We start from the raw sequence: 14,195 nt of genomic DNA, 5'->3' as shown, positions 1-14,195 counted from the left end.
TAATATTCCATTGTATATATGTGCCACATCTTATCCATTCATCTGTCAATGGACACTTAGGTTGCTTCCATGTCCTGCTATTGTAAATAGTGCTGCAAGGAACATTGTGGTGCATGACTCTTTTTGAATTATGGTTTTCTCAGGGTATATGCCCAATAGTGGGATTGCTGGGTCATATGGTAGTTCTATTTTTAGTTTTTTAAGGAACCTCCATACTGTCCTCCATAGTGGCTGTACCAATTTACATTCCCACCAACAGTACAAGAGGTTACCCTTTTCTCCGCACTCTCTCCAGCATTTATTGTTTGTAAATTTTTTGATGATGGCCATTCTGACTGGTGTGAGATGATACCTCATTGTAGTTTTGATCAGCATTTCTCTAATGATTAGTGATGCTGAGCATCTTTTCATGTGTTTGTTGGCAATCTATCTATCTTCTTTGGAGAAATATCTATTTAGGTCTTCTGCCTATTTTTCGATTGGGTCGTTTGTTGTTTTGATATTGAGCTGCATGAGCTGCTTGTAAATTTTGGAGATCAATCCTTTGTCAGTTGCTTCACTTGCAAATATTTTCTCCCATTCTGAGGGTTGTCTTTTCATCCTGTTTGTGGTTTCCTTTGCTGTGCAAAGGCTTCTAGGTTTCATTAGGTCCCATTTGTTTATTTTTGTTTTTATTTCCATTTCTCTAGGAGGTGGGTCAAAAAGGATCTTACTGTGATTTATGTCACAGGGTGTTCTGCCTGTGTTTTCCTCTAAGAGTTTTATAGTGTCTAGCCTTACATTTAGGTCTTTAATCCATTTTTAGTTTATTTTTATGTATGGTGTTAGAGAGTGTTCTAATTTTATCTTTTACATGTAGCTGTCCAGTTTTCCTAGCACCACTTATCGAAGAGGCTGTCTTTTCTCCATTGTATAGTCTTGCCTCCTTTATCAAAGATAAGGTGACCATATGTGCGTGGGTTTATCTCTGGGCTTTCTATCCTGTTCCACTGATCTATATTTCTGTTTTTGTGCCAGTACCATATTGTCTTGATTGCTGTAGCTTTGTAGTACACTCTGAAGTCAGGAGCCTGATTCCTCCAGCCCTTTTTTTCTTTCTCAAGATTGCTTTGGCTATTTGGGGTCTTTTGTGTTTCCATACAAATTGTGCAATTTTTGTTCTAGTTCTGTGAAAAATACCATTGGTAGTTTGACAGGGACTGTAATGAATCTGTATATTGCTTTGGGTAGTATAGTCATTTTCACAATGTTGATTCTTCCAATCCAAAACATGGTATATCTCTCCATCTGTTTGTATCACCTTTAATTTCTCTCATTCGTGTCTTATACTTTTCTGCATACAGATCTTTTGTCTCCTTAGGTAGGTTTATTCCTAGGTATTTTATTCCTTTTGTTGCAATGGTAAATGGTAGTGTTTCCTTAATTTCCCGTTCAGATTTTTCATCATTAGTGTATAGGAATGCAAGAGATTTCTGTGCATTAATTTTGTATCCTGCTACTCTACCAAATTCATTGATTAGCTCTAATAGTTTTCTGGTAGCATCTTTAGGATTCTCTATGTATAGTATCATGTCATCTGCAAACAGTGACAGTTTTACTTCTTTTCCGATTTGGATTCCTTTTATTTCTTTTTCTTCTCTGATTGCTGTGGCTAACACTTCCAAAACTATGTTGAATAAGAGTGGTGAGAATGCGTATCCTTGTTTTGTTCCTGATCTTAGAGGAAATGGTCTCAGTTTTTCACCACTGAGAACAACATTGGCTGTGTGTTTGTCATATATGGCCTTTATTATGTTGAGGTAGGTTCCCTCTATGCCTACTTTCTATAGAGTTCTTATCATAAATGGATGTTGAATTCTGTCAAAAGCTTTTTCTGCAACTACTGAGATTATCATATGGTTTTTATCCTCCAATTTGTTAGTACGCTGTATCACATTGATTGATTTGTATATATTGAAGAATCCTTGCATTCCTGGGATAAATCCCACTTGATCATGGTGTATGATCCTTTTAATGTGCTATTGGATTCTGTTTGCTAGTATTTTCCTGAGGATTTTTGCAACAGCTCTTATTAATGACTTATTAATTGGGGCTTCCCTGGTGGGGCAGTGGTCAAGAATCCACCTGCCAATGCAGGGGACACGGGTTCAAGCCCTGGTCCGTGAAGATTCCACATGCTGCGGAGCAACTAAGCCCGTGAGCCACAACTACTCAGCCTGCACTCTAGAGCCTGCAAGCCACAACTACTGAAGCCCGTGACCTAGAGCCTGTGCTCCACGACAAGAGAAGCCACTGCAATGAGAAGCCCGCACACCACAACAAAGAGTAGCCCCCACTCGCCGCAACTAGAGAAAGGCCGCACATAGCAACAAAGACCCAACACAGCCAAAAATAAATAAATAATTTTTTAAAAAAGATCACTTCTTAATTCTAACAGTTTGTAGATTGTTTTGTATTTTCTACATATACAATCAAATTATCTATGAATAAGATGATTTTACACCTTTCCTTCTAATATTTACATCTCTTATTCATTTTTCTTGCCTTATTGTAATGGCTAGGACTTGAATTCAATGGTGAATAGTAGTAGTGATAGGATCCATCCCAAACTCTGTAGGAAAGTATAATATTTAATATATCATTATTGATTATAATGTTGGCTATAGATTTTTTTTATAGATTATCTTTAGCATACTGAGGATGTTTCTTTCTACTCCTAGTTTGCTAAAAGCTTTTTTTAAATCCTAAATGGCTATTAAATTTTGCCAAAGTTTTTTTCCACTTCTATTGAGATGGTCAACTGTGTTTTCTTCTTCATTCTACTAATATGGTGAATTACACTGATTTATTTTCAAAATGTTAACCGACCTTGTATTCCTGGAATATCTTTTACTTGGTCCTGATGTATAAATTTTTTATGGATCACTGGATTCTATTTGGTAATATTTGCATGTAAATTACACCAAGAAAGAAAAACAGGGAGGGAGGGAAGGAGGGAGGAGGGAAAGTAGGGGGGAGGGAGTGAAGTAGGGCGGAAGAAACAAAAGGAAGGAAGGAAGAAGGGAGGGAGAGAGAAGGGGAGGGAAATTGGGAGAGGGAAGAAGGGAGGGAGGGAGGGAAAGAGAGAGGAAGGGAGGGAGGGAGGTGTTGGGCATGAGGAGAGGTTAAGAAAAAAAGACAGCAGAAAAGAATCATTTTGTGGGGCAGGGGGGCACACCACAAGGCATGTGGGATCTTAGTTCCCCGACCAGGGATTGAACCCGCACCCCCTGCATTGAAAGCACAGAGTTTTAACCACTGGACCACCAGGGATATCCCAGAAAAGAATTATTCAAGAAGAGTTAGTAGGGCTTCCCTGGTGGCACAGTGGTTGAGAGTCCGCCTGCCGATGCAGGGGACACGGGTTCGTGCCCCGGTCCGGGAAGATCCCACATGCCACGGAGGGGCTGGGCCCGTGAGCCATGGCCGCTGAGCCTGTGCATCCGGAGCCTGTGCTCCGCAACGGGAGAGGCCACAACAGTGAGAGGCCTGCGCACCGCAAAAAAAAAAAAAAGAAGAGTTAGTAATCCATATTGAGACAATCTCCCAAAAAGAACAGGGATGAAATTATTTTTTAATTAATCATTCTAGGGGATATAACAGCCAAATAATACAAGTACCAGAAAGAGAGAACATGGAAAATTTAAGAGAAGAAAACATCAAAAAAGTAGTTTAAAGAATTTTCTCGCTTGATGCTTTGTGACGACCTAGAGGGGTGGGATAGGGAAGGTGGGAGGGAGGCTCAAGAGGGAGGGCATATGGGGATCTATGTATACATATAGCTGATTCACTTTGTTGTACAGCAGAAACTGACATAACATTGTAAAGCAATTATACTCCAATAAAGATATTAAAAACAAAGAAAAAGAATTTTCTCATAACTATACTACTTGCATTTCTACATCGAAGAGGCCCAGAATAACATATAAACGAAGAAACAACACTGCAAAGTTTTGGAACACTGGGAACAAAGCCAACATTCTATTAGCTCCTGAGAAAAAAACAAGCCATATACAAAGAAAAAGGTGTCAAAATGGTTTAAGATTCTTCAACCATAACACTAGATCAATACCTTCAAATTTCTGAAGTAACATTACTTACAAACAAGCATTTCTTACCCAGACAAATTAACAATCAAGAATTAAAGAAAAATAAAGACATCTTCAGATGAACAAGATCTACCACGTAACCTTTTTCAGGAAGCTACCAAAGGACTTATTCCACCAAAGTGAGTGCAAAAGCAAAACGGGCAGAAGAGAGGAAAGGGGTATTCTATTTTCCATTACAAATTTTATCTGATCAGTTGCTTGTCTGATGAAAACAAATCTAAAAAATTTAATACAATAAAAGCAACATGTAATTTCTGCAAGTCATACGACATTAAGTTTTGTGAAATTACATCTTAAATCTAAAAATAGTGTATTTGGGCTTCGCTGGTGGTGCAGTGGTTGAGAGTCCGCCTGCCAATGCAGGGGACACGGGTTCGTGCCCCAGTCCGGGAGGATCACACATGCCGCGGAGCAGCTGGGCCTGTGAGCCATGGCCGCTGAGCCTGTGCGTCCGGAGCCTGTGCTCCGCAACGGGAGAGGCCACAGCAGTGAGAGGCCCACGTACCGAAGGAAAAAAAAAAAGTGTATTTAAAGTGTCTTATAGTGCATGTAAAAGTATATTATAGTTGGATTTCCCTGGTGACACAGTGGTTAAGAATATGCCTGCCAACGCAGGGGACATGGGTTCGATCCCTGGTTGGGGAAGATCCCACATGTCACAGAGCAACTAAGCCCGTGAGCCACAAATACTGAGCCCACGCTCTAGAGCCCACAAGCCACAAATACAGAGCCCGTGTGCCACAAGTACTTGAGCCCGCATGCTGCAACTACTGAAGCCCACACGCCTAGAGCCCATGCTCCGCAACAAGAGAAGCCACCACAATGAAGAGTAGCACTTGCTCGCCGCAACTAGAGACAGCCTGCGTGCAGCAATGAAGACCCAATAAGGCCAAAAAATTTTTTTAATTAAATAAATAAATGTATATTATAGTGGATGGAGAAATCTTTCTTTTAACTAGACAAAGTAAATTAAACAAACTCAAATTCTACTAGCAATATTAGCTTTTAAAGCTTTATACTCTCTCATATAGTTCTGCCCAAAGTCAAAAATGTAAGAAAAGTTGAACATTAATAATTGGCATAAAGAGGGGAATTCCTTGGTGGTCCAGTGGGTAGGACTCCGTGCTTCCACTGCAGGGGGCCAAGGTCTGATCTCTGGTTGGGGAACTAAGATCCCACAAGCCATGCAGTGCGGCCAAAAAAAATTAAAATATAAAAAATAAGTAGGGTTTCCCTGGTGGCGCAGTGGTTAAGAATCCACCTGCCAATGCAGGGGACACGGGTTTGAGCCCTGATCCAGGAAGATCCCACATATCGCGGAGCAACTAAGTCCATGCACCACAGCTACTGAGCCTGAGCTCTAGAGCCCATGATCCACAACTACTGAAGCCCGTGGGCCTAGACCCCGTGCTCCGCAACAACAGAAGCCACCGCAATGAGAAGCCCGTGCACCTCAACGAAGAGTAGCCCCCGCCCGCTACTGGAGAAAGCCCTCTCGCAGCAACGAAGACCCAACACAGCCAAAAATAAATAAATAAAAATTTTTAAAAATAAATGACATAAAGAAAAGAACTTCATAAATGAAATGAAAGGAGAAAAATCTGCCTTTGTGAATTACATACAAAAGAAACAAAGACATGGCAGAGTCCTTTAGTAATAAAGTTCTTCTTGATTCCAACCATCGAGTGAGGCTGGTTATTCCAAAACAATCTTCTTTGTCAAAAATTTCACCAAAACACAAATGCAACAGAAAACAGAAAGAGAGTGTAAAGCAGAGACAAAGTTGATAACTGTAGATGCCATACAGTTCAATAACAAGGAAAAATCTCCACGTGACTGCAGGATATTACCTCCACCCTTACCATTTCAATTAAGTACATTTAATAATTAAATTAATCCCTAACATTAGTTATGCAAATAGCAGTACATTTTAATAAACATCATTCTCACCAATTTAGAGAAATCAGAACAGAAAGAAGTATTATCAGGAAGATTTCCCAACTTCTGTACAAACTTTAAAAATATAACAGCATTAAAACATCTTAATATCCTCTTTTTTAAGTATGCAAATGATATTAATATGATTGTTTTTAGTGCACATACAAAAGCATTACTGAGTGAACATAGGCAAATTAAAGAGAAAATACAACCCTTAAAAAGCTCAGATTATTACAGAGTTGGGAATTATTTACGCTTCCAAATAACAGATGTAATTTAACCATATATCTGATTTTTTAATTTTAAAAATACGTAATATTTAAATACAACATTAAGAAGTTTTCATTATTAAAGCAGAGATCCAAGGTCAAAAGCCCGAAACTGTACTTCTGCCATAGCTGTAAATACAGACAACAGACTCATCTACAATCGAGATAATGGTGAAAACCAAGCTCTTCAAGGCAGTAAGTATAACTGAGAGGAGCAAAGACACTGAGAACAACAGAGACTTGGGGAATACCCACAGAAGTAAGCTAAACCAGAAACATAACAAAAGCGGCACAGTCAGCAAGGAAGGGATCTGGGAAGAGCACTGCCATGAAAACCAAGAGAGAAGAGGGCTTCACGAAAGAGCCAGCAAAGTCAGAAACTAAATGGAGATCAAAGAGGAGGAAGATAAATCAGAACCGCAGCAGAAAGTGAATGGCCATACTGAATTGGTTAAGATTACCTATTTCCATCTCAACTGACAGAACTAAGAGTTTATCTTGGAGGGAGGAGGGGAAGGAGTATGGACACGTGGAGGAAAACAGACTTTAGTTATCATTCTTGCTGTCTGTTGTCCAAGACCAATAAAAGAGAAACCTCTTTCTGAATGATTTGTTTCTTCTTAAGGGCTACACTCACCAAACTGTGGAGCAGGCAAGACTCTAGCTGCTCGAATTGGGCCATGTCGAACAGAAAAAAGCTCCTGTGCTTCCCCACTGATCTGCAGAAGACAGAAAAGAAAATTCAGTAAATGAAAATGCAGGCCACAACATTATTACACAAAAACAAGATCTCCTAAATGTTTATCACAATTTTTGGTCTGAAATGTAGTATATGAACATTCACACACCCAGTTATGGCTGACCATACACATTAAGTATATTAATACCTTAAATTATCATAAATATTTTTAGAAAATTATAAGAGCATGCACTTAATATGAATAGGAAAATAAAAGGTCTGTTCTGAAAACCTGTAACTTTTATCTTTAATAAACTACCAGTTTGTTAAAGTCTGCTCGGTTCCTATATGCCTGCCTTCCATTTCAGAGCAAAGCAACTCTGATTTTTTTTATTAGTATTCAGTTTTCTATGTAAGAAAAGCATAAATATTCTTAGCATTCTGAAAAGCAGAACTTAAATGTTGTAGTAACTTTCACAAATTGTTAAAAATGAAAAAGAGCAAAACGTTGCAAAGAACACTTAGGTGGAGGGTAAATGACCTGGGTGCCAGTTATGGTTCTGCAACCCTAGCTGTTAACTACGTTGAGTAAATCATTTAACCTCTATAAACCTTTATTACTTATTTTCTTTTCTAAATATCTTTTAGTAAATATTGTATACATTTAGGTATACAACATGAAGATTTGATATACATATATATGGTGAAATGATTACCACAGTCACCTCCTCAGACTTACCTTCTGTGTGTGATAAGAGTATCTGAAATCTATTTTTCCAGTCTTCAATACAGTATTATTAACTGCAGCCATCATGCCTGAACATTACGTCCCCTGACTTGTACATCTTACGAAACTGCAACTTTGCACCATTTGACCAACATCTCCACATTTCCCCTACCTCCTCTAAGCCTATATTCCTTTGTATTTATAAGCTGAGACAATAAAAGTGCTAAAGGACCTCAAGATGCTTTAAATTTCAGTATTCTATGCATAAAAAAATATGTACACATCTTTAAATGTCATTATTCTTCTTACACACATAGATCAAACACGTATGAATGTCCGTTCATTTTCAGTAACATCAGATCTGTTCCTCAGATGTACAGCAGTCTATTAATCCCAAAGTAAAAGAGGTAGACTAATATTTGTGTCAAGCGTGAAAACAACTGCTTTTCAGAATTAGAGGTTCCGAAGAACAATTTGCTAATTGAAAAACTGAACATATTAAATCATAATGTTAAGAAAGGCTTTCCAGACTACTATAAGTGGTAATGTAGTTCCCAATACATTTTCTTAATTCTCAAGTGTTTGATGGAATATGTAATATCAGATAGGGAAAATGGCAAATATTATAAAACTCGTTCTAAATACCCGAAAACTTACAACAGATATAGAAATAACTCGCTCTAAATAGCTAAGAACTTACAGCAGATATAAAAATGATAAACATTCCATAAACACGCTGATGGTATTTTTTTAAAAATAGGCCTGCCAAACAAGGAGTTTAAAATATCAACATTGTATACATTATAAAAGGCTTATCAATCTTCCAATATTAAACTATAAATCTGCAGAGCTGTCTTTCAGATTAACTACTTTTTTAGATCTTCAGCTTCTCTTCTACCTGAATTTAAGAGCTGCAAAATGTAAATATTTTTGTCTCTTAAAGAGCCATCATATTCATTTAGCTTATAAAAATTATTAAAATGTATTTATTGGCCACAATGGCAAATCCCTCTATAGCACTTGGGAAGCAGAAGATATGAGGAATGCTAGGCTCTTCCCACTAACTATGCAACAATAGCACCACCTATCACCAATTAAACATACAAAAGCTACAAACTCAGTATAGCAAACTTAAATTTACTTCTTAAATTTACCTCTCTACAAATTCCTCTGTAAACATTAATTTTCTAAATAAAATACCATTGCCATTATATACTGCAGCTCTTAAGCCCACATTTTATTCTTATAGAACAGAATTTTCAGCTTAGAAAAATCCTTAAAGGGTCACTTTGTTCAATCTCCCACCCAATGCAGTAATCACACATTCTCTGAAATCTAAAAATTACCATCACCTCTTTGATTTTAAGAACACTTTCACCGAAAGGTAAATCACTAATACAGTCCAATTACATTATAGATGCATTACTGGCTATCTCCAAAGCTGCCAAGTCATTTACTTTTTGAAAAGAGATTGTTTGTTGGGCAATGGATAAATAGTATTCTTCAATATACATACTATTTCTACTAAGAATTCAATGAAAAATAAATTATAAAACAATACTGTAGGGCTTCCCTAGTGGTGCAGTGGTTGAGAATCTGCCTGCCAATGCAGGGGACACGGGTTCGAGCCCTGGTCTGGGAAGATCTCACATGCCGTGGAGCAACTAGGCCCGTGAGCCACAACGACTGAGCCTGCGCGTCTGGAGCCTGTGCTCCGTAACAAGAGAGGCTGCGATAGTGAGAGGCCCGCACACTGCGATGAAAAGTGGCCCCCGCTTGCCGCAACTAGAGAAAGCCCTCACACAGAAACCAAGACCCAACACAGCCAAAAATAAAAAAAATAAATATTAAAATAAAGAAAATTTAAATTAAAAAAAGAAAACAATACTGTAGAAATTGCACTGAAATTAGAGTAATGAAAACCACCTCTCACAAATAAGGTTTATACCTATAACAAATCATAGTATTCTAACACAAAATTCACTGCTCTGTACTATTACTTCCATATGCCACAAGTCTAGCATTTAGCTTTTGGTCCTATCAAATAAAGCCTTAAAGTTAAAAAGTCTAATCACATTTAACTGAGCTGCTATACTAAATTATACTAAACAATAAAGAATAAAACAAACCTGTCTTGGCATATTCACAATATGATAAACGTTTGTTATCACTGGATTTAATACCCAAGAGCTTACTTTGATATACAAAAACATTCTGAAATCTGAACACAGCATGCTTTTGAGCATAACGGCTTTTAAAACAAACCTAAATGCCCTATTCTATTCTAAGCTTCTACTCTAAATCCCTCTTTAAATGTACAGCAACAGGTAAGAAAAAAACATTAGGAGTGATTACAAAATGCATCTCCACATTCATTACCGATCCTTCATTACCTCTAAGTTAAGGTCCTAGAATCTTTAATTATCACATCAGGGAAGGGAGGTGGGGGGAAGCACTATTACTATGTATAGAAATTTGTGAATATGTTAAAATCAAAATTGTTAGAAGCATAATTCTAAAGTATCCTAAGTGAGTCACAAATGTCAAACTTCCCAGAGGAGAGAACTCTCCCAATAACATAGCCAAACTCTATACCGGAATACAATTTCAGAACAGAGACAGGGCTAATAACATGTATATAGATAAGACGTGCACATTTTAGGTAGGACACAGAGAGAATGGATATGTCCTTATAGGCTCCACTTTAGCTGCCGTTTCCAATTGCCTCTAATCATTTTATACAGTATGTTCACTGACAATTTTGCTCTCAAATACATGTCAAAACTGATGAAGTTTTTTTAAGGCTTTCAAAGTGATTTTTAGATTTCTTAGAAACAGCTCATTAAAAAGAGCAAAGAATCTCTGAGATGAGGATTTTACTGATCCTGAGAAGAATTACCAGGAGCTCTAAGTTCACTTTTAAACCAACAATAATAAATACAAGGGTAGAACTACAAGGAAGGCGTGTATCAAGCAATGTTCCAACTTCCTGGCAACTGCAGTAACTCGGGGAGAGGAGCAAACAGGGAGGAAACCTCCCCAATAGTTCCTCATGGGTCTCTGCCTTTGTTCTTACTGGCATTTTAATTTCTGATGACAGGCTTTTGTTGTTTGGAGCATAAACCGGACGTACCAGTTTGGAGGCACAATAAGGAGAACAAAGAATGATTTGTTCACACTGTTGGAAAAAAATCTTTTCCAACCATAGAAAATAGCTTTCACATGGTGAAAATATGCAAATTACATACCAAACCAAAAAGGGGTGGGGGGGAGTACAAGTTTAGAATCTCACAGCTCAACCTAAGGCAAAAGGAAATTATAACAGCCGAGACAATCATACACACAGAGAAAAGGCTATAAAAGCTGGAGGGGGGGAGGGGGGGCTTTATAAGTGCTTTCTGAAAGCACATGAAGGTCATCTAGCCCTCAGAACCAAACTTGTTTCTGAAATCCTGATGACTTTTCAAAGGCATCTGACTACAAAATAGAAAATTCAATCAAACACAAAGGACAATAATAATAATGCTCTACAACGACACAGAATTAGGACAATAGTGCATATTTACACCCTCAACTTCCCTTTTAGACACTGGTCAAATGGAGCATTGTGGTCTCCAATTGATTCTTTATAGCAAACTTTACTGAAAGATAACAGACTTAGAAGTAATACATAAATCTTAGGTATATGTACAGCTTAATGAATTTCCAATGTTAATACACCTCTGTTACCAGCAGAGACATCAAGAAACAGAACATTACAGATACTCAGAAGGTCCCTCCACACCCCTTCGCAGTCACAAACCCAAGGCAAGAATAACCATAACCACTATCTTGACTTCTAACACTTCTCACACATAAGTTTTACTTCTTCAAATTTATTTAAATGGAATCACGTAGTATGTACTCTCTTGTGAATGGCTTCTTTCACACATTACATGCCTGTGAAATTCATTTGTATTGTTGCATATGATTGTAGTTTTTTATTTCTGTTGCTATATAGATTCCCGTTGCATGAAAATACCACAATTTATCCATTCTACTGTTGGTTGCTGGACTTCTAGGTTGTTTCTAGTTTGGGGCTCTTAAGATGTCAGGAAAAACTGCAACAAACTTTCGAATGGGAAAAAGATTACTGTGTGTTCTTCCAGTGGATTACCAAGAGTTGTACAGTGGATCCTTTGGGATTATTTGATTCTATAAGAATCTGCGGGCTTCCCTGGTGGCGCAGTGGTTGAGAGTCCGCCTGCCGATGCAGGGGACACGGGTTCGTGCCCCGGTCCAGGAAGATCCCACATGCCACAGAGTGGCTGGGCCCGTGAGCCATGGCCACTGAGCCTGCGCGTTCAGAGTCTGTGCTCCGCAATGGGAGAGGCCACAACAGTGAGAGCCCTGCGTACCGCAAAAAAAAAAAAAAAAAAAAAAGAATCTGCACCTTTGTCTTGACTGGGCTATTTTACAATACTGTAAGTTGTAGAAAACTGATAGTAAGGCAATTGACTCTTGCCCACAGAAATGCAAATGAATCTTGTTTAGTAGAGATACAATTGAATTCCACTCATAAAAAAGATTCCAAGCAGTATACACTTTCCCAACAGGCTATTAGCTAGGTTTGCATCTCTTAACAGGGTCATTTCAGCATTCCTAATTCCCTATATCTGTTCTTCAGATTCTCCTTTGAACCGGTATTAACTTGTCCAACACCTCATTACTAAGTTAAATAAAATCTATGACACATGTCCATTTTACAGTTGTATGAGTGTCATGATTTTACCATTTTTTAACTTCATAGGGAATATTTAACTTCATAGGTAACTTCATAGGGAATATTACTATGAATATTCTTGCACATGGCATTTAGTGACCATATTTAAGTATTTCTTTTGGGTATATACTACTGAAGTTGCTTCTATATTAGGAATATGTGCATATTTTGTAGATTTTAACAAAACAGTAACTGAACAATTTACCAGGGTAAAAGAGTTCTCTACCTGCTCCACATCCATCAGCTGGTGTCATGCTGGTGGATGTTCAGTGGGATTCTCACTGTCATTTTAATTTGCATTTTCTTCAAAGGAGGTTTCACCCTTTCATATTATTATTGGAATTTAGTTATACTCTCTCATGAGCAGTCTGATAATGTCTCTTGCCCAATATATTTGCCTGATTCTAAGAAATTATGGTTTTAGATCTATTATGCACAGTGAGTAAAATGCATAAATCAGTCTCCTTTGGAAAAGCAATGCTGCCTCAAACTAAATAAACAAACAGGCTTTATTATAGTGGCCCTCCATCAGGGCTCATGATGTAAGAGTTTCGTCCTGAAGGACCCTTGATTTCCAGCATTATGAATGAGATTCAAGAACTCATTTCAGCAGCTCTGGAAAAACTAGAGCTTTTTATACCTAACTGAATTCATATCTTAATTCCAAATCCAGTAATAAGCAATCTCTCCCCCCATATAAGGTACAATGATTGGGTTGTAAAAAAATGATAGCCCTTGAAGTGGAAAAATGTTGATTTGTAAAAATTCACACAAACATTCAAAGCAAATTCAGTCCCTATTAAAGATGGGAAACATACAAAAATTACTATATCTTTCCCCTATAACTCAAGCAGTTCGAATACAAAAGGTAATGATTAGCAGGGTTTTTTCCTTGATAAATACTTCAGCAAGCTTTAATTTCTAAAATAAAAAACTTAAAAAGAGGTATTAATTTACCTATTTTTCAAAATGGCTACATCATATACAGTAGGGCATTTTTAGATTGGAAATATAAATTAAAAGACCAAGCCATCAGACATAAAAGACATCAGAAAAAGACTTCTTTGTGTTTATCTCAAGCACATCCTGACTTTCAGTCAAAAATATCTTTCACACCTGAGTTTTCCAAAAAGTAATGCCTCTGATTCCACCTGGAAAATCAAAGAGAGGAAAAGCAGCCCACAGGTAAGACCCTGGAAGTTTTATTCTTTTCCCAAAATCATGGCCTATGGCAACAATGCCAAGTGCGTACAGTATGACAGATCATCAGTTACAAATATCACATCAGCAACATCAATGATTCCAACAGTTTATTACAGTAGAAAATAAACTGGACTTCTGTTTATAAACTATACAAATTTGCTAAATCTGAGTTTGGCTTTAAAATAAGGGTAATGACATATCTATCTAACAAAGCAAAGGTGTTAAACTGTGTATTTAAAACATGAAACAAGAGAGTTAAATCAAGAAGATGCTTGTTAAATGAATGAACTGATAAATAAACGACTAAGTCTATGTTGGCATCATTATTCAATCTTAATGGTACTTAATTTGCCTTTGCCTCCCTGTTTTCAAAACATGTTGTTAACATTTAATACCTGGAAATTTGTTATAACACCACATCATAAAACACATTCTGGTACAACTCATTCTTGAACCCACTGGTATATTA

At 37.5% G+C, this 14,195-nt stretch overlaps 1 protein-coding gene across 8 annotated transcripts in view; it reads right to left on the bottom strand.

Annotated features, from left to right (window-relative positions):
• Positions 1-14,195, bottom strand: part of BCAS3 (BCAS3 microtubule associated cell migration factor) — a 581,795-nt gene that overhangs the window by 526,296 nt on the left and 41,304 nt on the right. For all 8 annotated transcript variants that reach the window (XM_060081385.1, XM_060081386.1, XM_060081388.1 and 5 more), the window contains exon 6: positions 6,993-7,074. In XM_060081385.1, the coding sequence (XP_059937368.1) occupies positions 6,993-7,074 (82 nt within the window). The remainder of the gene's footprint in view (positions 1-6,992; positions 7,075-14,195) is intronic.

The sequence above is a fragment of the Mesoplodon densirostris genome, chromosome 18 (assembly GCF_025265405.1).
Source record: "Mesoplodon densirostris isolate mMesDen1 chromosome 18, mMesDen1 primary haplotype, whole genome shotgun sequence".
Taxonomy (NCBI): Eukaryota; Metazoa; Chordata; class Mammalia; order Artiodactyla; family Ziphiidae; genus Mesoplodon; species Mesoplodon densirostris.
Note: the sequence above shows the minus strand (reverse complement) of the source record. Positions and strands in the feature narration are given on the sequence as shown.